The sequence below is a fragment of the Nycticebus coucang genome, chromosome 6 (genome assembly GCF_027406575.1).
Source record: "Nycticebus coucang isolate mNycCou1 chromosome 6, mNycCou1.pri, whole genome shotgun sequence".
NCBI lineage: Eukaryota > Metazoa > Chordata > Mammalia > Primates > Lorisidae > Nycticebus > Nycticebus coucang.
Genome location: NC_069785.1, coordinates 46,633,034 through 46,658,452, shown reverse-complemented (window position 1 = coordinate 46,658,452; position 25,419 = coordinate 46,633,034). Strand labels below are relative to the sequence as shown.

The window sequence follows — 25,419 nt, the reverse complement described above, 5'->3', positions numbered from 1 at the left end:
GACATGCGCCATAACACCTGGCTAATTTTTCATTTTTTTTTTTTTTTTTGAGACAGAGTCTCATTTTGTCGCCCTTGATAGAGTGCCTAGGTGTTATAGCTCACAACAACCTCAAACACATGGGCTCAAGTGATTCTCTTGCCTCATCCTCCTGAGTAGCTGAGACTGTGGGCACTAGCCACAATGCCTAGCTATTTTTAGAGACGGGGTCTTGCTGGTCAGGCTGGTCAGGCTGGTCTCGAACTTGTGAGCTCAGGCAATCCACCTGCCTCAGCCTTCCAGAGTACTACGATTATAGGTGTGAGCCACCTCACCCAGCCTAATTTTTCTATTTTTAATAGAGACTGAGTCTTTCTCTTTGTTAGACCAGTCTGGAACTCCTCTAAGCTCAAGGAATCCTTCTGCCTCAGCCTCCCAGAGTTCTAGGCTTATAGGTGTGAGTCCCACACCTGGCCGGAATATACTTCTTGAATACCTGCTATGTGCTTGTTCAGGAAGGACTGAAACAACTGCATATGATGTAATTTTTTAGATGTGAACATAATCCACCTCTTATCTCTAATGATGATTTCATGATATTAACAGATAGTTTGCTTAACCATTGTTAATTTGCTTTTGGAAAATATTGTTGGTCCTTTGTCTCTAGCAGAGCTGTATATCGTTAGCAAATTATTTTGAAGATTTGAAAAATGGGGTGGCTGTGGCTCAGTGAGTAGGGCACCAGCCCCATATGCTGAGGGTGGCGGGTTCAAACCCAGCCCCGGCCAAACTGCAACAAAAAAATAGCCGGGCATTGTGGCGGGCGCCTGTAGTCCCAGCTGCTTGGGAGGCTGAGGCAAGAGAATTGCGTAAGCCCAGGAGTTAAAGGTTGCTGTGAGCCGTGTGACGCCACATCATTCTACAGAGGGCGGTACAGTGAGCCTCTGTCTCTACAAAAAAAAAAAAATTAATTAAAAAAAGAAAGAAAAATGACCCCTTATGATTTGGGGACTTTTATTTATGGATTATAATAAAAGAATGGTTATTTTAGGTGTAACATTTTTGCAAAAATATTGTAAGTACTTAACTTAATTTTTGTTGCCAGGTTAAAGAACTATGCTTTCCAACACAGCACACATTAGGCATATATGGATATTGAACACTTGAAATTACCTAGCGTGATTTGGGTACTGAATTTTTTTTTCGTAAGACAGAGTCTCACTCTGTCATCTGGGCTAGAGTGCTATGGCCTCAGACTAGCTCATAGCAACCTCAAACTCCTGGGCTCAAGCAATCCTTCTATCTCAGCCTCAAGAGTAGTTGGGACAAGGCTCAGCGCCTATGGCTCAAGCGGCTGAGGTGCCAGCCACATACACCTGAGCTGGCAGGTTCGAATCCAGCCCGGACCTGCCAAACAACAATGATGGCTGCAACCAAAAAAAAAAAAAAAAATTGCCGGGTGTTGTGGCGGGCGCTTGTAGTCCCAGCTACTTGGGAGGCTGAGGCAAGAGAATCACTTGAGCCCAGGAGCTGAGGCAAGAGAATCACTTGAGCCCAGAGAATCACTTGCTGTGAGCTGTGATGCTACGGCACTCTACCCAGGGTGACAGCTTGAGGCTCTGTCTCAAGAAAAAAAAAAAAGAGAGAGAGTAGTTGGGACAGCTCAGCACCTGTAGCTCAGCGGCTAGGATGCCAGCCACATACACTGGAGCTGGCAGGTTCGAATCCAGCCTGGGCCTGCCAAACAATGACAACTACAACCAAAAAATAGCCGGGCGTTGTGGCAGGTGCCTGTAGACCCACCTACTTGGGAGGCTAAGGCAAGAGAATCGCTTAAGCCCAAGAGTTTGAGGTTGCTGTGATGCCATGGTGCTCTACCGAGGACAACATAGTAAGACTCTGTCTCAAAAAAAAAAAAAAAAAAAAAAAAAGAAAGTAGCTGGGACTACAGGTGCATACCACCACCTCACTTAGTTTTTCTACTTTTAGTAGAGATGGGTCTTGCTTTGCTTAGGCTGATCTTGACCTCAAGTGATTCTCCTGCCTCAGCCTCTCAAGAGTGCTGGGATTACAGGCATGAGCCAGTCTGCCCAGGTGGGAACTGAATTCTGAATTTTCTTTAGTTACTGTAGATTTAAAAGCTTATACATGACTCAGTTATTGAAGAACTTTTAAGTATGTTTGGAACAACTTAGTTCTATCATTCAATTGTAAATTTTATGAAGTCTAAATACAGATCAGGTAATTCCAATGAAAATTTAGTATCCAGATTGAGATATGCTGTAAGTGTAAAATACCAGATTTTGAGTACTTATATGAGAAAAAGAATATCTCAATTTTTTATATTCATTACATGTTGAATTGATAATATTTCAGATATATAGTATCAGTATGTGAAATATATTAAAATTAGGTTCATCTAATCTCTTGGACAGCACTATTGGGAAATAGCAGTGTGTTAGGGCCTGGCATAAGGATGGATGTTCAGCAAATATTGTTAAAAAAAACTCTGTATCGGGTTATTTATTGTGCCACCAATTTCACAGGTATCTGGTTATTCTGATGGGGGTGCTGCAATTTCCAGTTACACCTGCAAGGTTGGAGAATGGTGTCTATAGCTTTATCCTATCTTATGTTTTAGATGGGGAGGCATACTTATAAAACTGATTACTTTCTTTAACTCTACCTCAAAGACATTTTTGACGTCGTGGATGGTACACATGTAGCTCATGTGGATTTAGTACTTCACCAGGAAGACATATGTAATGAGCAGCAGCAGGAACCAGCCAAGATTTCTTCCTTTACTTCATTAAAAGTGTCTCAAGACCTAGATGTCATGGTGATTGTTAGCTCCTCCAACTCTGCAATTGCTCTTAACTTAGATTTGTATTTCAGGTATGTAGATTATTGCAGTTTCTAATTTTTTTTTTTTTTAGAGACAGAGTCTCACTTTATGGCCCTCGGTAGAGTGCCGTGGCCTCACACAGCTCACAGCAACCTCCAATTCCTGGGCTTAAGCGATTCTCTTGCCTCAGCCTCCCGAGCAGCTGGGACCACAGGCGCCTGCCACAACGCCTGGCTATTTTTTGGTTGCAATTTGGCCGGGACCGGGTTTGAACCCGCCACCCTCAGTATATGGGGCCAGCGCCCCACCGACTGAGCCACAGGCGCCGCCCCTGCAGTTTCTAATTTGATGTAAATAATTAGAGCCATAAGAAGTAAAAAGTGTGCTTTTAAAAAAAAAATCTAACCGGTGTTTCTTTTCTACTTATGTAGATCATGTTTTAGCTATTACTTAGGGAGATAGTTACTGTATAATAATAGATGCAAAGTGCCACTGGCCACCAGTATATTTCTGCATATATACCAAGGTTTTGATTTTGCTTTATATAATGTGTTATATATGTTATGTCATATAAATAAGGCAGTCAGGATTGCCCTTAAATTCACTTACTTCCTGCTCCACATTAGAATGGAAGAAAAATGGGCCCAGTGCCTGTAGCTCAAGTGGCTAAGGTGCCAGCCACATACACCAGAGGTGGTGGGTTCGAATCCAGCCTGGGTCTGCCAAACAACAATGACAACTACAACCAAAAAGTAGCTGGCGTTGTGGTGGGCACCTGTAGTCCCAGCTACTTGGGAGGCTGAGGCAAGAGAATCACTTAAGCCCAGGAGTTGGAGGTTGCAAGCAGTGATGCCACGGCACTCTACCCAGGGCAACAGTTTGAGGCTCTGTCTCAAAAAAAAAAAAAAAAGAAGAGAAATGGTATTTACCCTGCGTTAGAATTGCTGCTTTTGTAGCTTGTGGTCCTGCTTCCCTTGGGGATCACTTTCTTCTTTTTGTTTTTTGTTTTGAACAGAGCTCTGTCAGCCAGGCTAGAGTATAGTGGCATCAGCCTAGCTTACAGTAACCTCAAACTCCTTGGCTCAAACAATCCTCCTGCCTCAGCCTCCTGAGTAACCGAGATTACAGGTGCACTCCACCACACCTGGCTAATTTTTTTCTATTTTTAGTAAAAATGGAATCTCTTTGCTCAGGCTAGTCTTGAACTCCTGACCTCAGGTGATCCTCCCTCCTTGGCCTCTCAGAGTGCTAGGATTATAGGAGGGGCAGGGATTACTCTTCTCTTAAAGAACCTTGACAAGATGTAGTCAGCTAGCTTTCTTCAGCTCAGGATTTGCCTTGGGGGAAACTTGTGGCTGTCTAAATATATTAGTAATAACTGAGTCCTTATTTGTGTTAATTTTTTATTTAGATATGCTAGTAGCTTCCAATTTTATGGAAGTTTTTTTTTTTTTTGGGTAGGGGGGGAGTGTATCCCTGTAATCCTAGCACTGTGAGAGATCAAGCAGGAAGGTTACTTGATGTCTTTGATTTTATTGATTGAGACAAAGTCCAATGATCCCAGGTAGAGTACAGTGGCATCATCATAGCTCACCACAACCCCTGGGCTTAAGCGATCCTCTTGTCTCAGCCTCAGGAATAGCTGGGACTATAGGCACCTGCCACAATGCCTGGCTGGTTTTTCTATTTTTAGTAGAGATGGGGGTCTTCCTCTTGCTTAGGTTGGTCTTGAACTCCTGAGCTCAAGCAATCCACCGACCTCGGCCTTCCAGAGTGCTAGAATTCCAGGCGTGAGCTACAGCGCCCAACCCCTGAATGAAACCTTTTTTCTGCCTTCTCAGTGCCTACCTGCAAGCAACTGAACACTTAAGAGAAAATACGAAGGAAAATTGATACTACTGTTTCACATTCACCACCTTCAGTTGGCCTTTCAATATTACCTGGGCATTTTTTAGTAATTTTTTGTGAGTCTATTCTTTGTAACAATGTTTTTAAATCTTCTCTTTTTTCTTCAAACCTCCATTCATTTCTTTATTCCTAATTCTTCTTAGATGACTGCCTTCCACTTTGTAAAGAAAGTAGAACCCATGTAATGGGAGCTCTCCTGATTTCTCAGTTCCCCTCTTTCTATGAAGGCCTATCCCTCTGTGTGCGTTCTAGATCTCATTCCTTCCCTCCTCAAGAAATTTTCTTTAGTTCCTCTCTTTTCTATACACTAGTTCTTCCTTACTAGTGGTTTCACTTTCCACGGTTTCAGTTTCTCACAGTCAACTGCAATCCAAAAATACTATATACACTAAGGTATTTATAGAGAGAGATTGCATTTGCATGACTCATGACTTTCATTACAGTTTATTGTTTTATTATTATTGTTGTTAATCTTGTACTGTGCCATATTTTTAAATTAAACTTTACATAGGTACATGTGCATAAGAAGAAACATAGCACAGTTGACCCTTGAACTAGTAGAGGGCTAGGGGCACCAACCCCCTGCATAATCAAAAATCTGCATATAATTCGACTCCCCTAGAACAACTACTAATAGCCTACTATTGACTGGCACCCTTACAATAACATAAATAGTTAATTAACACATACTCTGTTTTTACAGTGAAGTAAATTAGAGAAAATAAAATATTAAGAAAATCATGGGTGGCACCTATGGCTCAGTGGATGGGGCGCTGGCCCCATATACCAAGGGTGGCGGGTTCGAACTCGGCCAAACTGCAACAAAAAAATAGCCGAGCACTGTGGCAGGTGCTTGTAGTCCCAGCTACTTGGGAGGCTGAGGCAAGAGAATCACTTAAGCTCAGGAGTTGGAGGTTGCTGTGAGCTGTGACACCACGGCAGTCCATCAAGGGCGAGAAAGGGAGACTCTGTCTCTAAAAAAAATAATAAGGAAGAGAAAACACATTTACAGTACTGTACTGTATTTTTATTGACACTATAAGTTTATCATATGCTTATAAGATAAATCAGTCATCTGTCTGAAATGGCAGACAGTTGCATCTGCAAATCTTAATCCATGGTATATATCCAGCAGTTCAACTGTTTTCTTGTAATGTCGTGACTTTTGTCTGCTTTTTGGGAGCTCTTCCAGCATCTTTAGTGGTGAGTCCTGTGGTATTATTCAAGGTTTACAGTATGGTACTAAACATGATGAAAAATACTTGAGAAATGTGAGAGTTCCTTTTTTACTGTAATATGCAATTTACTGGCGAGAGGAACTTCTCACTTGAAGATGATTAATGTCACACAGCAATTTAAGCAACCACTTGAAACACTTGCTCTCACAGCAACAACAGGAGGTTGCCTATGAGAGATTATTACAGCAGTACATACAATATGTGCTAGAGTTAAATCATGCAGTTATGATTTAATACTGCATCTTTACATTTGTTTACATTTCTCTTGACTGTGAATGGTGCCATATATGGTCTGTGTTTGTGTATGTAAGTTTTGACTAACTTTTTTATAATAGATTTATGCATATTTTTATACTGGTAAATGCTAAATAGACAAGTATCTACATATATTTTATGCATTAATGCCATACTTTTTCTTAAATTTTGATTTTTTTTTTCTTTTTGAGACAGAGTCTCATTTTGTTACCCTTGGTGGAGTGCTATGGCATCATAGCTCACAGCAACCTCAAACTCTTTGGCTCAAGTGAGTCTCTTGCCTCAGCCTCCCAAGTAGCTAGGACTACAAGTGCCTACTACAGGCTATTTTTAGAAACAGGGTCTTGCTCTGGCTCAGGCTGCTGTCAAACTCCTGAGTTCAAGCAATCCATCTGCCTTGGCCTCCCGGAGTGTTAAGATTACAGGCCCAAGCCACCACGCCTGGTCAATTTATTTTGATATATTTTTTTTTTTTTTAATTTTTTTTGTAGAGACAGAGTCTCACTTTATGGCCCTCGGTGGAGTGCCGTGGCCTCACACAGCTCACAGCAACCTCCAACTCCTGGGCTTAGGCGATTCTTCTGCCTCAGCCTCCCGAGTAGCTGGGACTACAGGCGCCCGCCACAACGCCCGGCTATATTTTGATATTTTTAAGTTACAAAGTCTATCTGAGTTTTCACAAATTATTACAGATCTCAAATTTTTTTTCCAATATATTTATTGAAATAATTCACTTATAGAGGGAGCTGCAATGTTCACAAATGTGTTGCTGAAGGATGAATTGTATATATAAGGTTCAGTACTATCTTGAGTTTCAGGGACCCACTGGGGGTCATTATTGTCTTGATGCTTGTTGTGTTAACATATTACCTTCAAATTGTTAAAGAATTAATATTTAATAATTTACTTGAAAGGGATTAAATGCTTCTTCTTCTTCCCTTAGCTGCTTTTCTGGATGTGATCATATTGCTTTTCTGCTCAAAATCTTTCCTTAGATTCCTTTTTGCCCCTCAAGATCTGTCATCCAGTCTAGAGTGCAGTGGCATGGCCCTAGCTCACTGTAACCTTAAACTCCTGGGCTTAAGTGACTCCTGCCTCAGCCTCCCAAGTAGAGGAGACTACAGGCATACTCATCTCACCCTGCTAATTTTTTTTTTAATTTCGTAGAAACAGGGTCTCACAATGTTGCCCAGGCTGGTCTTGAACTCTAGGGTTCTAGCAACCCTCTTAGCTTGCCCTCCCAAAATGCTGGGATTACAGGCATGAGCCACCATGCCTTAGTGACTTTAATCAAAAGTTAAAAATTCTCTTTTTGTTTTTAATTATTATGGGTACATAATAGGGTACATGTGATGTTTTGATACAGGCATACAGTGCGTATTAATCAAATTAAGGTGACTAGGGTATCCATCATCTCAGGCATTTATTATTTCTTTACCCCATAGGCCTAACTCTCTTTCTAGTCTTATCTCATTCTACCTTACATCTCATTCACTGTCCTTTAGCCACCCTGGCCATCTTTGTTTCTCAAACACAGCAGTCCTCTTGCATATTCTTTCTCACTTGTGCCCACACACATACTTTGCCTTCTAGTTCGTATGCATACCTCTGGTCTCAGCCTAAGTCTGACTTTGTGGTGGCAATATGATGAGTGATTAAAAATCTGGGCTTTATGGTCACAATGACCTACTTCAAATATTCTCTGAGTCTCAATCTCCATATCTGTAAAATGGGTGTATGTGTACCTCAGAGGGTTGTTGAGAGGCTTAAATAAGAACATGTGAAGTGTTTAGCACATCTGCAATATAATAGTAAAGTGTTCTTATTTATTATATAAAACTAACCCCCTTTATATAAATTCTTGAGATTGACTTTGTTTCTGTGGTATTAACAAGGAATATAACGAGGAGTTCCATTCAGGGGAATTTGTTGTCTATGCTGTTCCTTCACTGTAACCCTTTATTTTTATTGGGAGCAATAGTAACACTAATTTGGGTTTAATCATCATTTTTTACTATTGCTATCATTATTTTTAAATGTAGACAATACCCAGGACACTTACTGTTTAAAAGAATGCTAGAAGACCTTTCAATTCAAGGACCTAAGGGAATAGATGAAGATGATCCTGTTAACTCTGACTACAACATGAAACTGACCAAGTTTTCCTTCCAGGTTGATAGGTACAGAAACTTCCTTTTGATTTATTTTATTGCTATTTTTTATCATGGTGACATACCTTTGTACTAAAGATCTTTACTAGGTGGATCTGGGGGGGGAGGGTGTGGTTTAGTGTTTTACATAATGCCTTTCAGCATAAGAGATGTTAAGTGCTACCCTACCTTCCAGGTCTTGGAAAGCACAGCTGTCATCATTAAATGAAACAATAAAGAGCTCCAAACTGGAGGCGTCCTGTTGTGCTCCATGGTTCCAGGATATTTTGCATTTGGAGTCCCCTGAATCTGGTAACTACAGTATTAGTGTGCCAAACTGGGTTTTCATTCCCCAGGACGTAATGCATAGGGAATATAATTTTCAACAAAAAGATCATGCCAAGACCAGTGATCCAAGAAGATCATGGGAAATAATGCACATCAATGAACAAGAGGAACCCATTGAGTTTAAATGTATGTCTGTGACAGGATTCACAGTACTGTTTACTTTGACAATGGAAAGGACAGGCTGTACCATTGTCCTCTGGGATTTGGAGACCCAGGGCATGCAGTGTTTTTCTCTTGGCAAAAAGTGTATTCCTGTGGACAGTAGTGCAGACCAGCAACTGTGCCTTGTTTTGACAGGTGAGAATATCTTATGTCGGGTTGAAATCCATTGCTGAGAGGTGTGCTTTCTTATGTTACTTCTGCTGCCTTAGTGACTGACTGTGCCTATTCTCATGTTTAGGTGATAATTGTGCATGAAGGAAATTTGGTGTTAATCTTAGAAACAGTGTCTCATAAATTAGATTTTTAATTAAGGTCATTTCTGCTGGGCTAAATACTAAGATACTAAGAGAATGGAAGTTTGATTTTTAACCCAGAGAGTCTTCATTTGACTTCATTCTGTGCAAGCTAGAGGTTACAGGCTGCTCCTGGGCCATGTATGAGCTGAATATTTATTTTGTTTGCTTGCACTAGGCTTTTAAAATAGATTTTATTTATTATAAACATGCATAATTAGAGGATTTCGCAAAAAATCTGAATTTCTAGCTGTTACCGAAAAAAGATAAGCTCATACAACATAAGCCTGCATTCATGCATAGTAGCTTATGGGTTGGGGGAGTTTCCATTATTTTCATAGATGGGCCATTTTATTTCTGGTTAGGTTTTTCTTGCGCTTCTCTCATCACCTGCTTGGCCCTGTAGGCGTGAGGCATATATCACCTGTCATTTAGTCAGAATTTATTCCATAATCTACAAAGGTATTGAATGCTGTGATTGAACTAACCATATATTTCTTCTTCAGTACCCAAATTTTGTAATCATGTACTTCTGTGTGTCAGGAATATGCTATAAATTGTTTTTAGTAAACAAAAAATCTGACATCTTTATAAATAATTAAAAGTTCTTAGATATTGATTGTGCAATATAATATTAAGTAGACATGTTTGTTTTAGTGCTGTTTCATAAGATGCATTGTTCTGATTTGAATTTGCCTTGTAGTCAGTGTGGCCAGTGTTTCAAAAACAAAATTCTTAGGACGGGTACAGTGGCTCACACCTATAATCCTAGTACGTCTGGGAGGCCAAGGCCGGTGGATCCCCTGAGCTCAGGAGTTCGAGACCAGCCTGAGCCAGAGTGAGACCCTGTCTCTAAGAATAGGCAGGCACCGTGGCAGGCTCTTTTAGTCCCATACTTGGGAGGCTGAGACAAGAGGATCACTTGAGCCCAGGAGTTTGAGGTTGCTATGAGGCTATAACGCCATGGCACTTTACCAAAGGCAACAAAGTGACACTCCGTCTCCAAAATAAATAAATAAATAAATAAAATTTAAAAACAAAAATTAAAAAAAAAAACTCTTCTTTAAAACCAGGATGAGTTAAAGTCATAATAGTACGTGGTGTTCAATAAATATATTTGTAACTATAATACTAAGACTTTGGATAGTTAGAAATTAATTCATGTGTTGTAATCCCTAAGTGTAAGTTCTAATAATTTATGAAAGCTAACTTTTATTTTTTCCTATAGAAAATGGGCTCGCTCTGATTTTGTTTGGTTTGACTCAAGAGGAGTTTTTAAACAGGCTAATGATCCATGGAAGTGCCAGTACTGTGGACTCTCTCTGTCACCTCAATGGTTGGGGGAGGTGTTCAATTCCCATACATGCACTAGAGGTAACAGAATTAAATGTCTGTGAAATTTTACTGGATTATTTTCTATCATATACTCTTGTTTGAAGATTTGGGAGAATTGATTTAACCCTGCAGCAAAAAGAATTACAGTCTTTATCCATCTTTTTGCTCATATCTAGCTATTTCCTTAATTCTGCTTAGCACTTTACCCTTTTTGGCTTTGAAAGGTACAAGATTGTAATAAATATTTAAATTATTTAAATAATTAAATAATAATTAAATATTCCTGGAAAAGATACAGGAAATATAGGCAACAGTAAGCTAATGAGACCAAGTGAAGTGGAAACAGCTGGGGAAAACTTGAACAGGAATGATCTTTTATTCCTGCCTATGCTCACTATTTTTCTTATCTAGCTTTAGAGAAGACATAACCTGAATTTATATAGTATTTTGTAGTTCACGAAACTCTTTTATATGCAGTATCTAATTTTGTCCTAAAACAACTATATGAGATAAATTGGATAGTTTTTATTCTTTTAATTTTACAGATGAAGAAACAGACTCATAGGGTGAGTGACTCTGAGTCATACTAATAAAGACAGAAGGTAGAAGCAAAGTCAGGTCCAGATGCTAGACTTTCTGAGATAGATGATTTACACATATTTTTTCCCGTTCTTTGGGTTGTCTTTTCACCTTCTTGTTGATGTCCTTTGAAACCCCAAAGTTGTTAATTCTCACGAAGTCTGCTTATTTTTGTCATTTGTGCTTTTCATGTTGTAGCTAAGAAACCATTGCTTTAATCTCAGGTCACAGAGATTTACTCACGAGTTTCATGGTTTTAGCTCTTACACTTAGGTTTACAGTGAGTTGTCAGTTAATTTTTATATATGGTATGAGGAAGGGATCCAACTTCATTCTTTGGCATATGGATGTTCAATTGTTCTAGCACCATTTGATGAAGAACTTATTACTTCCAGGTGATATAAATCTATCCAAAAGAACAGGGCAGTGCCTGTAGCTCAGTGGATAGGGCGCTGGCCCCATATACTGGAGGTGGCGGGTTCAAATCCGGCCCCGGTCAAAAACTGCAAAAAAAAAAAAAAAAAGGAAATCTATCCAAAATAATCATGTTTACTATTTGGAGGTTATTACCTTATAATTGTTTTTTTTCATATATATTAATGATAAGCAGGTTTTGTCATTAATCTTACCATATAGAGAAACACTGTTATTATGCCCATTTTATAAATTAGGGAACTGAAGCACAGAGAGATTAGGAAATCTAATTCCACTGTACATGAGCATAAAGCGGTAGTGCCAGCTTTATAACTCAAGCATTATGACTCCAGAACCTTTCCTTTTATATGTACAGGATGCATGCCTATAGTCTTACATATTGTGTGAACATTGTTTTGGACTTATTCTCTCCCCACATAAAAATGAATGAGGGTGGCGCCTGTGGCTCAGTCGGTAGGGCGCCAGCCCCATATACCGAGGGTGGCGGGTTCAAGCCCGGCCCCGGCCAAACTGCAACCAAAAAAAATAGCCGGGCGTTGTGGCGGGCGCCTGTAGTCCCAGCTGCTCGGGAGGCTGAGGCAAGAGAATCGCTTAAGCCCAGGAGTTGGAGGTTGCTGTGAGCTGTGTGAGGCCATGGCACTCTACTGAGGGCCATAAAGTGAGACTCTGTCTCTACAAAATAAAAAAAATAAATAAATAAAAAATAAAAATGAATGAATATTGTATATTTTAAGCAGGTAACAATAACAGTAATAATAAAACAAATATTTGGGGCAGTGCCTGTGGCTCAGAGGAGTAGGGTGCCAGTCCCATATACTGGAGGTCATGAGTTCAAACCCAGCCCCAGCCAAAAAAAAAAAAAAAAACAACTGCAAAATAAAACAAATATTCTTTAAATCCACAGCCAGGCAAGAAATAGAATATCACGAATGTTTTAAATGTGTGCCCTTCCCTGATCCTGTTCTCCTACTTTGTCCAGCCTCAGAGTTAACCACCATTCTGAAATTTTTAACCATTCCCATGATTTTCCTTGTTTGAGTCTATAAAAATGTACCCTGGAATAATGTTATTTCGTTTTTGCTATTGTTGAATTTTGTATAAAATGGAATCATTATGTATATTCTTTGGAAACTTGCTTTGTTCCCCCCTTCAGCATGATTTTTATGTGATTCATCCCTGTTCACCTGTATAACCACAGTTCATTCAGTTTCATCCCAACTACATAAATATATCTTTATCCAACTTTAAGTTCTTTCCACTTTTTTTGAATTTGCAGTATTAAGCAGTATTGCTGTAATGTTTCTTATATACCTACTGTGGTACATGGTGCAAGAGTTTCTCTAGGGTGATAGTAGGTTTGCTGGGTCATAGGGCATGCACATTTTAGGTTTTACTAGATAATGATGCTCTAGTTTTCTAAAATTGTTGTATCAGTTTATGCTCTCACCAACAACATATGTGGGTTCTCACTGTTGCGTTTCCTTGCCAACACTGACATGTTCAGATTAAAAATTTTTTCCCAATCTGATGGTATGGTGGGTAAACAAGTAAACTTTGCATTTCCCTGATGATTAAGGTTGAGCATCTTTGTGTGTATGTGTGTGTATGATATTTGGATTTCTTTGGAAAAGTGACCAAGCTTTTTGTCTATTTAGGTGAGGAGGGAGTTATCTTTTTCCTATTGCTTTGTGATGTTTCATACATTCTAGATACCAGTCCTCTGCTGTGTGTGTAGTAGATATATTCTAATCTGTTGCCTATCTTTTTGCTCTTTCATAGGGTCTTTAACATAGTTATTAATTTTAATATAGTTTAATTAATCAGTCTTTCTCTTTATGATTAATGGTATTTGTGACTTCTGAGGTCATAAAGATGTTTTTATATTTTTTCCTAAAAGTTTTTAAATTGTAATTTTCATATTTGTGTCCTTTATCCATTTGGAACTTATATTTATTTATACACGGTATGAGTTATTTATTTCTTTTCCTGTATTGAGAACCATTGGTCTCAGCATCATTTTTTGAAAAGTCCTTCCTTTTACCACTCATCTAAGATATCTTGTGTGTTGTGTATCAGGTTTCTGTTTACGCATGAGTTTGTTTCTGAGCTCTCTATTCTGTTCTATAGGTTTTTGTCTATCGTTAGGCCACTTCCACCCTGTCTTAATTACACAGAATTTAAATAAGGACAGATTCCCTTAGCCTTGTTCTTCAGGGTACCTATTGTCTTTCTTTTAATCCTGGTATTATAGGATCAGCTTGTCGAATTTAATGAAAAATTGTTAGGATTTTGGTTAGAATTACATTAAACTTGGAATGCCATCTTTTTTTTTTTTTTTGAGACAGAGTCTCACTATGTTGTCCTTGGTAGAGTGCAGTGGCATCACAGCTCACAGCAACCTCCAACTCTTGGGCTTAAGCGATTTTCTTGCCTCAACTTCCCAAGTAGCTGGGACTATAGGTGCCTGCCACAACACCCAGCTGTTTGTTTATGTTGTAGTTATCATTGTTGCTTTAGCTGGCCCAGGCCGGTTTGAACCCACCAGCCTTGGGTGTTTGTGGCTGGCACCATAACCACTGTGCTATGGGCACTGAGTCAGGGAATGACATCTTCAAGATCTTTTTTTTTTTTTTTTTTTTTTTTTTTTTGAGATAGGGTATCACTCTGTACCCAGGTTAGAGTACCATGGTGTCATCACAGCTTATAGCAACCTAAAACTCCTGAGCTCTAGTGATCCTCCTGCCTCACCTTCTGGAGTAGCTGGGACTATAGGGTCCTGCCACAATGCCCAGCTAATTTTTCTATTTTTACTAGAGACAGAGTTGTGCTCTTACTTAGGCTGGTCTTGAATTTCTGAGCTCAAGCAGTCTTCCCATTTCAGCCTCCCTGCCTCAGCTTCCCAGAGTACTAGGATTACAGCTAGCTACTAGGATTATAGCTCGCCCAGCCCATCTTTAAGATATTTAATCTTGGCACCACCCGGACCTCTGTAAGAGCTGAACTGCGACCACGATCAGCACCCACCCTGACCTCTATAAGAGCTGTGCCACGACCGTGATCAGCGCCCATAAGAGCTGCACTGCCCAGACCTCTGTAAGACTGTGCCGCAACTGTGATTGGCGCCTGCCCGGACCTCGGTAAGAGAACTGCGCCACGACCCCTGACCCGTGCCCTGTGCCTGCTGGGCCTCTGCATGCCCTCCGGAGTCCTCCCTGCCTCTGCACAGAGCCCTTCTCCTGGCCAGAGACTGCTGGAGCCTTGGGGTCTCTGTGCCAAAGTCACTGGGCGCCAGGCACTCCCAGAACCGTGTGTACCACCCCCCACCTTGTTGCTGGATCCAGGTGTGTCATACTCCGGAGCTGCTTCCACAGCCAGAACTCCTTGGCTGGGGCAGCCCCAGAGGAACTACACAGGGTCACTCACTACAAAAATCCAGCAACAATAGAGTGATCTCTCTGGGGTCTAATCTTGGAGAGACACCTCCCTAACTCTTGAGGACAGCCAGAGGCAATGGTGAAAAACAATCATGAGACAAAATCCACAGAAAAACTCTGGCAATATGAATAATCAGAGTAGATCAATTCCCCCAAGGATCAATGGGGCAGACACAGCACAAGATTCCATGCACAAACAAATAGCTGACATGTAAGAAATTGAATTCAGAATCTGGATAGCAAATAAGATTAAATTAGAAATCCAAGCAGTAACCCAAAAGATACCTCAAGATTTCAACGAATTCAAAGACCAAATAACCAAAGATTTTGACACATTGAGACAAGAAGTTGCATCCCTCAAAGATCTGAAAAACACAGTAGAATCCCTCAGTAACAGAAGACAAAGCTTTCGAACGCTCCCAAACTCTCAAAAAGGAAGAGAATGGAGGGCAAAACCAGATCACTCTCTCAGAGAACTCTGGGATAATTTGAAGAAAACCAATATTCGTCTTATAGGGATCCCCGAAAGCAACGAAGTGCCTTCACAAGGCACAGAGTCTCTTCTCCATGAGATTATGAAGGAGAACTTTCCAGACATGCCAAGAGATTCTGAAATTCAGATAGCAGACAGTTTCAGAACTCCAGCACAACTTAACCCAAATAAGACATCCCCCAGACACATCATAATCAATTTCACTAAAGTTCATATGAAGGAGAAAATTCTGAGAGCAGCCAGACGAAAGAAAACCATCACCTACAAGGGGAAGAATATTAGAATAACTGCAGATCTCTCTGCTGAAACCTTTCAAGCTGGAAGAGTGTGTTCATTGATTTATAATCTCCTGAAACAAAATAACTTTCAACCCAGGACCCTGTACCCAGCTAAACTGAGTTTCATTTATGACGGAGAAATTAAATACTTCAATGACATTCACATGTTGAAGAAATTTGTCATAACTAAACCAGCTCTCCAGGATATTCTCAGACCTATCCTTCATAAAGACCAGCATAACCATCCACCACAAAAGTAAACTTTTGATCAAAGTTTGATCAAATTCCAGAAAATTTTGATCATATTCCAACTTCCACAGTCACAAAAGGATTAAAAATGTCCACCAGACTCTCAAAAGGCTCAATTAATGTGAATGGTTTAAATTGTCCTCTAAAGAGGACAAAAACTCAAGCCAGATATCTGCTGCATACAAGAATCACATCTTACATTAAAAGACAAATATAGACTCAAGGTGAAGGGATGGTCATCTATACTCCAGGCAAATGGAAAGCAGAAAAAAGCAGGCGTTGCAATCCTATTCACAGATGCAATAGGCTTTAAACCAACCGAAATAAGGAAGGATAAGGATGGACACTTCATATTTGTTAAAGGTAATAAAATGATGAGATTTCAATTACTAACATTTATGCACCCAACCAGAATGCACCTCAGTTTATAAGAGAAACTCTAACAGACATGAGCAACTTGATTTCCTCCAGCTCCGTAGTAGGAGATTTTAACACTCCTTTAGCAGTGCTGGATAGATCCTCCAAAAACAAGCTGAGCAAAGAAATTTTAGATTTAACCTTAACCATTCAACATCTGGACTTAACAGACATCTACAGAGCATTTCATCCCAACAAAACTGAATACACATTCTTCTCATCAGCCCACGGAACATACTCCAAAATCAGCCACATCCTAGGCCACAAATCTAACCTCAGCAAATTTAAAATAAGTAGAAATTATTCCTTGCATCTTGTCAGACCATCATGGAATAAAAGTTGAACTAATAACAATAGGAACCTGCATACCCATACAAAAACATGGAAGCTAAACAACCTTCTGCTGAAGGATAGATGGGTTATAGACGAGATTAAGAAGGAAATTACCAAACTTTTGGAACAAAACAACAATCAAGACACGAATTACCAGAACCTCTGGGATACTGCAAAGGCGGTCCTAAGAGGGAAATTTATAGCATTGCAAGCCTTCCTCAAGAAAACAGAAAGAGAGAAAGTTAATAACTTAATGGGATACCTCAAGCAACTGGAGAAGGAAGAACACTCCAACCCAAAACCCAGCAGAAGAAAAGAAATAACCAAAATCAGAGCAGAATTAAATGAAATTGAAAACAAAAGAATTATACAACAGATCAATAAATCCAAAAGTTGGTTTTTTAAAAGATCAATAAAACAGATAAACCTTTGGCCAACCTAACCAAGAAAAAAAGAGTAATAGCCCTAATTTCATCAATCAGAAATGTTAACAATGAAATAACAACAGACCCCTCAAATTCAAAAAATCTTTAACGAATACTACAAGAAACTACTCTCAGAAATATGAAAATCTGAAAGAAATCAACCAATACCTGGAAGTACGCCACCTACCAAGTCTAAGCCAGAATGAAGTGGAAATGTTGAACAGGCCTATATCAAGTTCTGAAATAGTATCAACTATACAAAATCTCCCTAAAAAGAAAAGCCCAGGATCAGATGGCTTTACGTCAGAATTCTACCAAACCTTTAAAGAAGAACTAGTACCTATATTACTCTTCCAAAATATAGAAAAAGAAGGAATATTACCCAACACATTCTACGAAGCAAACATCACCTTGATCCCCAAACCAGGGAAAGACCCGACAAGCAAAGAAAATTATAGACCAATATCACTAATGAATATTGATGCTAAAATACTCAATAAGATCCTAACAAACAGAATCCAACAAGACATCAAAAAAATTATACACCACGACCAAGTGGGATTTATCCCAGGGTCTCAAGGTAGTTCAATATACATAAATCCATAAATGTAATTCAGCACATAAACTAAAAAATAAAGACCATAGGATTCTCTCAGTTGACACAGAAAAAGCTTTTGATGATATCCAGCATCCCTTCATGATCAGAACACTTAAGACAATTGGTATAGAAGGGACATTTCTTAAACTAATAGAGGCCATCTACAGCAAACCCACAGCCAATATCGTATTGAATGGAGTTAAATTGAAATCATTTCCACTTAGATCAGGAACCAGGCAAGGTTGCCCATTGTCTCCGTTGCTCTTTAACATTGTAATGGAAGTTCTAGCCATTGCTATTAGGGAAGAAAAGGCGATCAAGGGTATCCACATAGGGTCAGAAGAGATCAAACTTTCACTCTTCGCAGATGATATGATCGTGTATGTGGAAAACACTAGAGATTCTACTACAAAATTTTTAGAAGTGATCAAGGAATACAGCAATGTCTCAGGCTACAAAATCAACACCCATAAACCTGTAGCCTTTATATATACCAACAATAACGAAGCTGAAAAAACAGTCAAGGACTCTATTCCTTTCACAGTAGTGCTAAAGAAGATGAAATATTTGGGAGTATACCTAACAAAGGATGTGAAAGATCTCTACAAAGAGAACTATGAAACTTTAAGAAAAGAAATAGCTGAAGATGTTAACAGATGGAAAAACATACCATGCTCAAGGCTGGAAAGAATCAACATTGTTAAAATGTCTATACTACCCAAAGCAATATATAAATTTAATGCAATTTCTATTAAAGCTCCATTGTCATATTTTAAAGATCTTGAAAAAATAATACTTCGTTTTATATGGAATCAGAAAAAACCTCGAATAGCCAAAACATTAGCAATAAAAACAAAGCAGGAGGAATCACACTACCAGACCTGAGACTATACTATAAATCGATAGTGATCAAAACAGCATGGTACTGGCACAAAAACAGAGAAGTAGATGTCTGGAACAGAATAGAAAACCAAGAGATGAATCCAGCTACTTACCATTATTTGATCTTTTACAAGCCAATTAAAAACATTCAGTGGGGAAAAGATTCCCTATTTAACAAATAGTGCTGGGTGAACTGGCTGGTGATCTGTAAAAGACTGAAACTGGACCCACACCTTTCACCATTAACTAAGATAGACTCTCATTGGATAAAAGATTTAAACTTAAGACATGATACTATAAAAATACTTGAAGAAAGTGCCTGGAAAACTCTTGAAGGAATCGGCCTGGGTGAATATTTTATGAGGAGGACTTCCCAAAGCAGTATCAAAAATACATTACTGAGACCTGATCAAACTAAAAAGCTTCTGCACAGCCAAGAACATAGCAAGTAAAGCAAGCAGACAGCCCTCAGAATGGGAGAAAATATTTGCAGGTTATACCTCCGATAAAGGTTTAACAACCAGAATCCACAGAGAACTCAAACGTATTAGCAAGAAAAGAACAAGTGATCCCATCTCAGGGTGGGCAAGGGACTTGAAGAGAAACTTCTCTAAAGAAGACAGACGCACAATCTACAAACACTTGAAAAAAAGCTTATCATCCTTAATCATCAGAGAAATGCAAATCAAAACTACTTTGAGATATCACCTAACCCCAGTAAGAGTAGCCCACATAACAAAATCCCAAAACCAGAGATGTTGGCGTGGATGTGGAGAAAAGGGCACACTTCTACACTGCTGGTGGGAATGCACACTAATACGTTCCCTCTGGACGTTTGGAGAATACTTAGAGACCTAAAAATAGACCTGCCATTCGATCCTGTAATTCCTTTACTAGGTTTATACCCAGAAGACCAAAAATCACAACATAACAAAGACATCTGTACCAGAATGTTTATTGCAGCCCAATTCATAATTGCTAAGTCATGGAAGAAGCCCAAGTGCCCATTGACCCATGAATGGACTAGCAAATTGTGGTACATGTATACCATGGATTATTATGCAGCCTTCAAGAAAGATGGAGACTTTACCTCTTTCATGTTTACATGGATGGAGCTGGAACATATTCTTCTTAGCAAAGTATCTCAGGAATGGAAGAAAAAGTATCCAATGTACTCAGCCCTACTATGAAGCTAAATTATAGCTTTCACATGAAGGCTATAACCCAACTATAGCGCAAGAATATGGGAAAAGGGCCAAGGGAGGAGAGGGGAGTGGGGAGGTTAGGGTGGAGGGAGGGTATGGGGTGGGGCCACACCTGCCATGCAACTTAGAATGGGTACAGGTGAAACTTACTAAATGCAGCATATAAATGTCTACATACAATAAATAAGAAAATGCCATGAAGGCTACATTTAACAGTTTGATGAGAATATTTCAGATTGTTTATGAAACCAGCACATTGTACCCCTTCATTGCATTAATGTACACAGCTATGATTTAGCAATAAAAAAAAAAGATATTTAATCTTCTATCCATAAATATATTCTCTTTCTTCATGTTTTTTAGGTCTTCATTAATGTCTTTCAATAAAACATTTCAATTTTTACAGTTTTTTTTTTCATTAAATTCTTGACATCTTTTGTTAGCTATGTTCTTGATGTATGTGTTTGTGTGTATGTATTTGTGGGCTATGTATTTAAGTACTATATATTATACTTATAAATGATAATTTTATAATTACATTTTGCCTATTACCAATATAAAGAAATACAATTAATTTTTGTGTATTTATTTTTGTTCTTATGTATTGAAATTTGTTAATTCTAATAATTCATTTTTTTAGATATAGCTCTCTAAATCATATGTCAGATTTTATTGAACTTTCTATAGTTAATGTACATCAAAATAATGCAGTTTTATTTCTTCTCTTCAAATTCCTATGCACTTTACTTCTTTTTCTCATTGTGTTGATAGGAGATCCAGAATACTATCACCCAGAAGTAATCTTTATCTTATTCCTGATTTTAAAAAAGAATATCTGTAATGTCTCACTATCAAGTATATTTGGTGTGTGTGTGTGTATGTGTGTGTATAAGATACCCTTTGTAAGGTTAAACAAGTTTTCTTTTCCCAGCCGTCAGTTTCCCTTTTCCCACCTGTTAGGTTTTATCAAGAGTGGGTATTGAATTTTATTGTATTTTTATTCTGTATCTACTGACATAACCATATGAACTGTCCACTGTAATCTTATTATAGTGAACCACATTAGTTGATTTTTAAGTTTTTATTGAGATATATTGCAGAATATAATTTCTTTTTATGGTGAAATATGTCACAGAATACAATTTTTTTTTTTTTTAAACAGAGTCTCACTATGTCACCCTCGGTAGAGTGCTATGGCATCACAGCTCACAGCAACCTCAAACTCTTGATTCTCTTGCCTCAGCCTCCCAGGTGGCTGGGACTATATAGCATCTGCCCCAGTGCCCAGGTATTTTTTGTTGTTGTAGTTGTCTTTGTTGTTTGGCAGGCCTGGGCCAGGTTCAAACCCACCATCCCTGATGTATGTGGCCGGTGTCCTAGCTGCTGAGCTACAGGCACCCAGCCACAATTTTTTTTTTTTAGTTTTTAAAAATTTATTTCAAGTTAATTTGAGGGTACATGTAATTGGGTTACATTGTTTGTGTTTATAATGTAAAGTCCAAGTTGTAGTTGAGTCTTTCACCTAGAAAGTGTGCCATATACTCATATATTATACTTTTTAGGCAGGAACTTACTAAATCTCCACCCCTCTTCTTTTTTTTTTTTTTTTGCAGTTTTTTGGCCAGGGCTGGGTTTGAACCCGCCACCTCCGGCATATGGGGCCGGCGCCCTACTCCATTGAGCCACAGGCACAGCCTCCCACCCCTCTTCTTGAATGTAATTGAGTTTTTCTCTTATGTGGGTGTGTCATTTATCTGCTAGTTTCAATTTAGCATTGAGTACATGGGATGCTTGATTTCCATTCTTGTGATATTTAGGAGAATGTTCTCCAAATCCTTTCAGGTAAATGTGAAAGGTATAAAGTCTCCATCTTTTTATGGCTGAATAGTATTCCATGGTGCACATATACCATAGTTTATTAATCCATTCATGAGTCGTGGGGCACTTGGATTGTTTCCTTATCTTTGCAGTTGTGAATTGAGCTGCTTTAAACATTCAAGTACCAGTGTCCTTATGGTAAAATATTTTTCTTCTTTTGGGTAGATATCGAGTAGTAGAATTGAAGGATCAAGTGAAAGATGTACTTTCAGTTCTTTGAGGAGTCTCCATACTTCTTTCTGTAAAGGCTGTACTAGTTTGCAGTCCTACCAGCAGTGCATGAGTGTTTTCCTCCCTCTAGGTTCACACCATCATCTGCTGCTTTGGGACCTTGTGATGTGGGCCATTCTCAGGGTTAGGTGATGTCTCAAAGTGGTTTTGATTTGCATTTTTCTGATGATTAGGGATGATGAGCATTTTTTTATGTGTTTCTTGGCCATTTGTCCTCATGAGAAAAGATTCTGTTCATGTCTATTGCCCAATTATTAGTGGGGTGGTTTGCTCTTGATGATTTGCTTGAGTTTGTAGATTATGTTTATTAGCCTTAGATGTGCAGAAGCTTTTTAATGTGATCAGGTCCTATTGATTTATTTTTGTTGTTGCTTCAATTGCCATTGCGGTTATCTTCATAAATTCTTTTTCAAGGCCAGTAAGAATCAGAGTTTTTCCCATACTTTCTTTGAGTTTTTATAATTTTGTGTCTTAGATTTAAATCTTTTATTCAGCATAAGTTAGTTTTTGTTTAAGTGCTGACAGGTGTGGGTCCAGTTTTAGTCTTTTATATGTGGCTAACCAGTTCTGCCAGCACCATTTATTGAATAGGGATTCTTTTCCCCTTTGTATACTTTTGTTTGCTTTATCAAAAATCAAATGGCAATATGAGGCTGGTTTTATCTCTGGGTTCTCTGTTCTCTTCCTTAGATCTATGCCTTTATTTTTATGCCAATACCATGCTGTTTTGATCACTGTAGACTTGTAGTATAACTTAAAGTCTGGTAATGTGATGCTTCCAGATTTGTTCTTATTTTTAAAAATTATGTTGGCTATTGGGGGGGTTTCAGCTATTTGGAGGTTTGTTTGTTTGTTTTTTTGGTTACATACCAAACAACTATTTTTTCAAATTCTTCAAAAATATGACATTGGTATTTTAATGGGGATTGCATTAAATCTCTAGATTGCTTTGGGTAGTATAGACATATTAACAGCGTTAATTCCTCCCAGCCATGAGCATGGTATGTTCTTCTAGAACACTGGTTCTCAATCTTCCTAATGCCAGGGCCCTTTAATACAGTTCCTTTGGGTCGTGACCCACAGGTTAAGAACCACTGTTTTAGAATATAGTTTAACAAATAATTATTTAGCAAAAACTCTTGTTGTCATCATCCAGGTCAAGAAATAAAACATAAGCACTCCAGAAGCTCCCTCATGCTCTCTACTGGTTTGGAAAATAAATACTCAGTTTCTCTTCTTTAAGAGTTTATCCTAGGAAATACATATAATGTACATATATAAATTATTAAACATTTTATTTTTTTGATAAGACAAGTCCATTGATTAGTTTAACTTCATTTATCCTTGTTTACGTTGTTGTTTTTGATTTTTTCAGCTACATAGGCATCATTATTATGTATTTATATTCATGTCCTTTTACATAAATATCATACATTTATTCTTCATTTCTTCTCACATTTTATCCTTTCCTTTTGTGAAGTGTATCATTTAAAGTCTCCTTCAGTAAGGGTTTGACTGGTGCTGAACTTAATTTTAAATCTCACTAATGATGTCTATTTTGATATAATTATTATTATTTTTTTTTACAATACACCAAAATGTCCAAGATTTTTCCTGTAATTCTTGACAGTTGTTTTTATTGAATTTGGAATTTTAGGTAGGCTATTGTTTTCTTTCAGTGCATTTGTGTTTACTTTCTACTGTCTTCTAGAACTCATTTTCACGGAGAAGGCAAATATTGTTTCTTCCCTCCCCCTCCCTCAGGTTTTTTGGGGAGATCTTTTCTTTATTTTTGGCGTTTTGCAGTTTCACTGTGATTTATGCCTCACTAATGGCCTTTAATTGAAAAATGTTGGTCTGTATATGATTTGAGTTCTTTAACATTTGTTGAGCCTTAGTTTATAGCCTCATATATATAGTTATGAATTACTAACAGGGATAACATCTGAGAAATACATTGCTAGGAGATTTTGTCATACAAACATCATAGAGTATACTAACAAAAACCTAGGTGGTACAGCACCTACTATGCTATATAGTATAGCCTTTTGCTCTTAGACTACAAACCTGTACAGCATATACTGTACTGAATAGTTTAAGTAGTTATAACACAGTGGTAAATATTTATGCATCTAAACATAAAAAAATGGTAAAAATATGGTTTTAAAGGTTTTAAAAATGGTATGTTTGTATAGGGGACTCACCATCAGTGGGGAGCTTGTAGGACTAGAAGTTGCTCTGGGTGAGTCAGTGAGCAAGTGATAAGTGAATGTGAAGGCCTTAGATGTTATTGTACACTTAGGCTACACTAAATTTATAGAAAACTTTTTTCTTCAATAATAAATTAACTTACTTTAACTTTTTTACTTTATAAACTTATAAATTGGCTTGGTGCCTGTAGCTCAGTGGGTAGGGCATCAGCCACATACACTGGAGCTGGCAGGTTTGAATCCAGCCCAGGCCTGCCAAGCAACAATGACAACTGCAACCAAAAAATAGCCGGGCATTGTGGCAGACGCCTGTAGTTCCAGCTACTTGGGAGGCTGAGACAAGAGAATAACTTGAGCCCAAGAGTTTGAGGTTGCTGTGAGCTGTAACACCACAGCACTCTACCCAGGGCGACAGCTTGAGACCCTTGCCTCAAAAAAAAAAAAAAAGAACTTACAAATTGTTTAAACTTTTTGACTCTTGTAATAACACCTTAAAACCCAAACATATTCTGTAGCTATAGAAGACTTTTTCTTCATATCCTTATTCTATAAGCTTGCAGCTATTAATTTTTTTTAACTTTTTTTCACTTTTTTGTTTAAAAATAAATACATAGGGGCTGGGCATGGTGGCTCACACCTATAATCCCAGCACTTAGGAGGCCAAAGCAAGGTAGATTGCCTGAGCTCACAGGTTCAAGACCAACCCGAGCCAGGCCCTGTCTCTAAGAATATCAATGTGTTGGCTGGGCACCTGTGGCTCAAGCAGCTAAGGAGCCAGCCACATATACCTGAGCTGGTGGGTTCGAATCCAGCCCAGGCCCACCAAACAACGACAGCTGCAACCAAAAAATAGCGGGTGTTGTGGCAGGCATCTGTAGTCCCAGCTACTTGGGAGGGAGAGGCAGGAGAATCACTTGAGCCCATGAGTTGGAGGTTGCTGTAAGCTGTGATGCCACAGCACTCTACCCAGAGCGACAGCTTGAGGTTCTGTCTCAAAAAAAAATAAATAAATAAATAAATAATAGCAATGTGGCAGGCACCTGTAGTCCCAGCTACCTGGGAGGTTGAAGCAAGAGAATCACTTAAGTCTGGGAGTTTGAGGTTGCTGTGAGCTATGATGGTACAGCACTCTACCAAGGACTGACAAAGTGAGACTGGCTCAAAAAAAAAAAAAAAAGCCCAAATACACAAACATACACATTAGCCCAGGCCTACACAGGGTCAGGATCGTGATTGTCTTCCACCTCCACACCTTATCC

The 25,419-nt window shown here is 38.7% G+C and overlaps 1 protein-coding gene and 1 pseudogene across 4 annotated transcripts in view; one reads left to right on the top strand and one right to left on the bottom strand.

Annotated features, from left to right (window-relative positions):
- Window positions 1-25,419, top strand: part of SPG11 (SPG11 vesicle trafficking associated, spatacsin) — a 91,820-nt gene that overhangs the window by 3,449 nt on the left and 62,952 nt on the right. For 2 of the 4 annotated variants that reach the window (XM_053596190.1, XM_053596189.1), the window contains exons 4-7: window positions 2,673-2,874; window positions 8,268-8,405; window positions 8,572-9,020; window positions 10,407-10,552. In XM_053596190.1, the coding sequence (XP_053452165.1) occupies window positions 2,673-2,874; window positions 8,268-8,405; window positions 8,572-9,020; window positions 10,407-10,552 (935 nt within the window). The remainder of the gene's footprint in view (window positions 1-2,672; window positions 2,875-8,267; window positions 8,406-8,571; window positions 9,021-10,406; window positions 10,553-25,419) is intronic. The other 2 variants (XM_053596191.1, XM_053596192.1) reach the window with 2 other exon arrangements.
- LOC128589234 (glutamine synthetase-like) overlaps window positions 1-25,419 on the bottom strand; it is a 159,103-nt pseudogene that overhangs the window by 102,893 nt on the left and 30,791 nt on the right.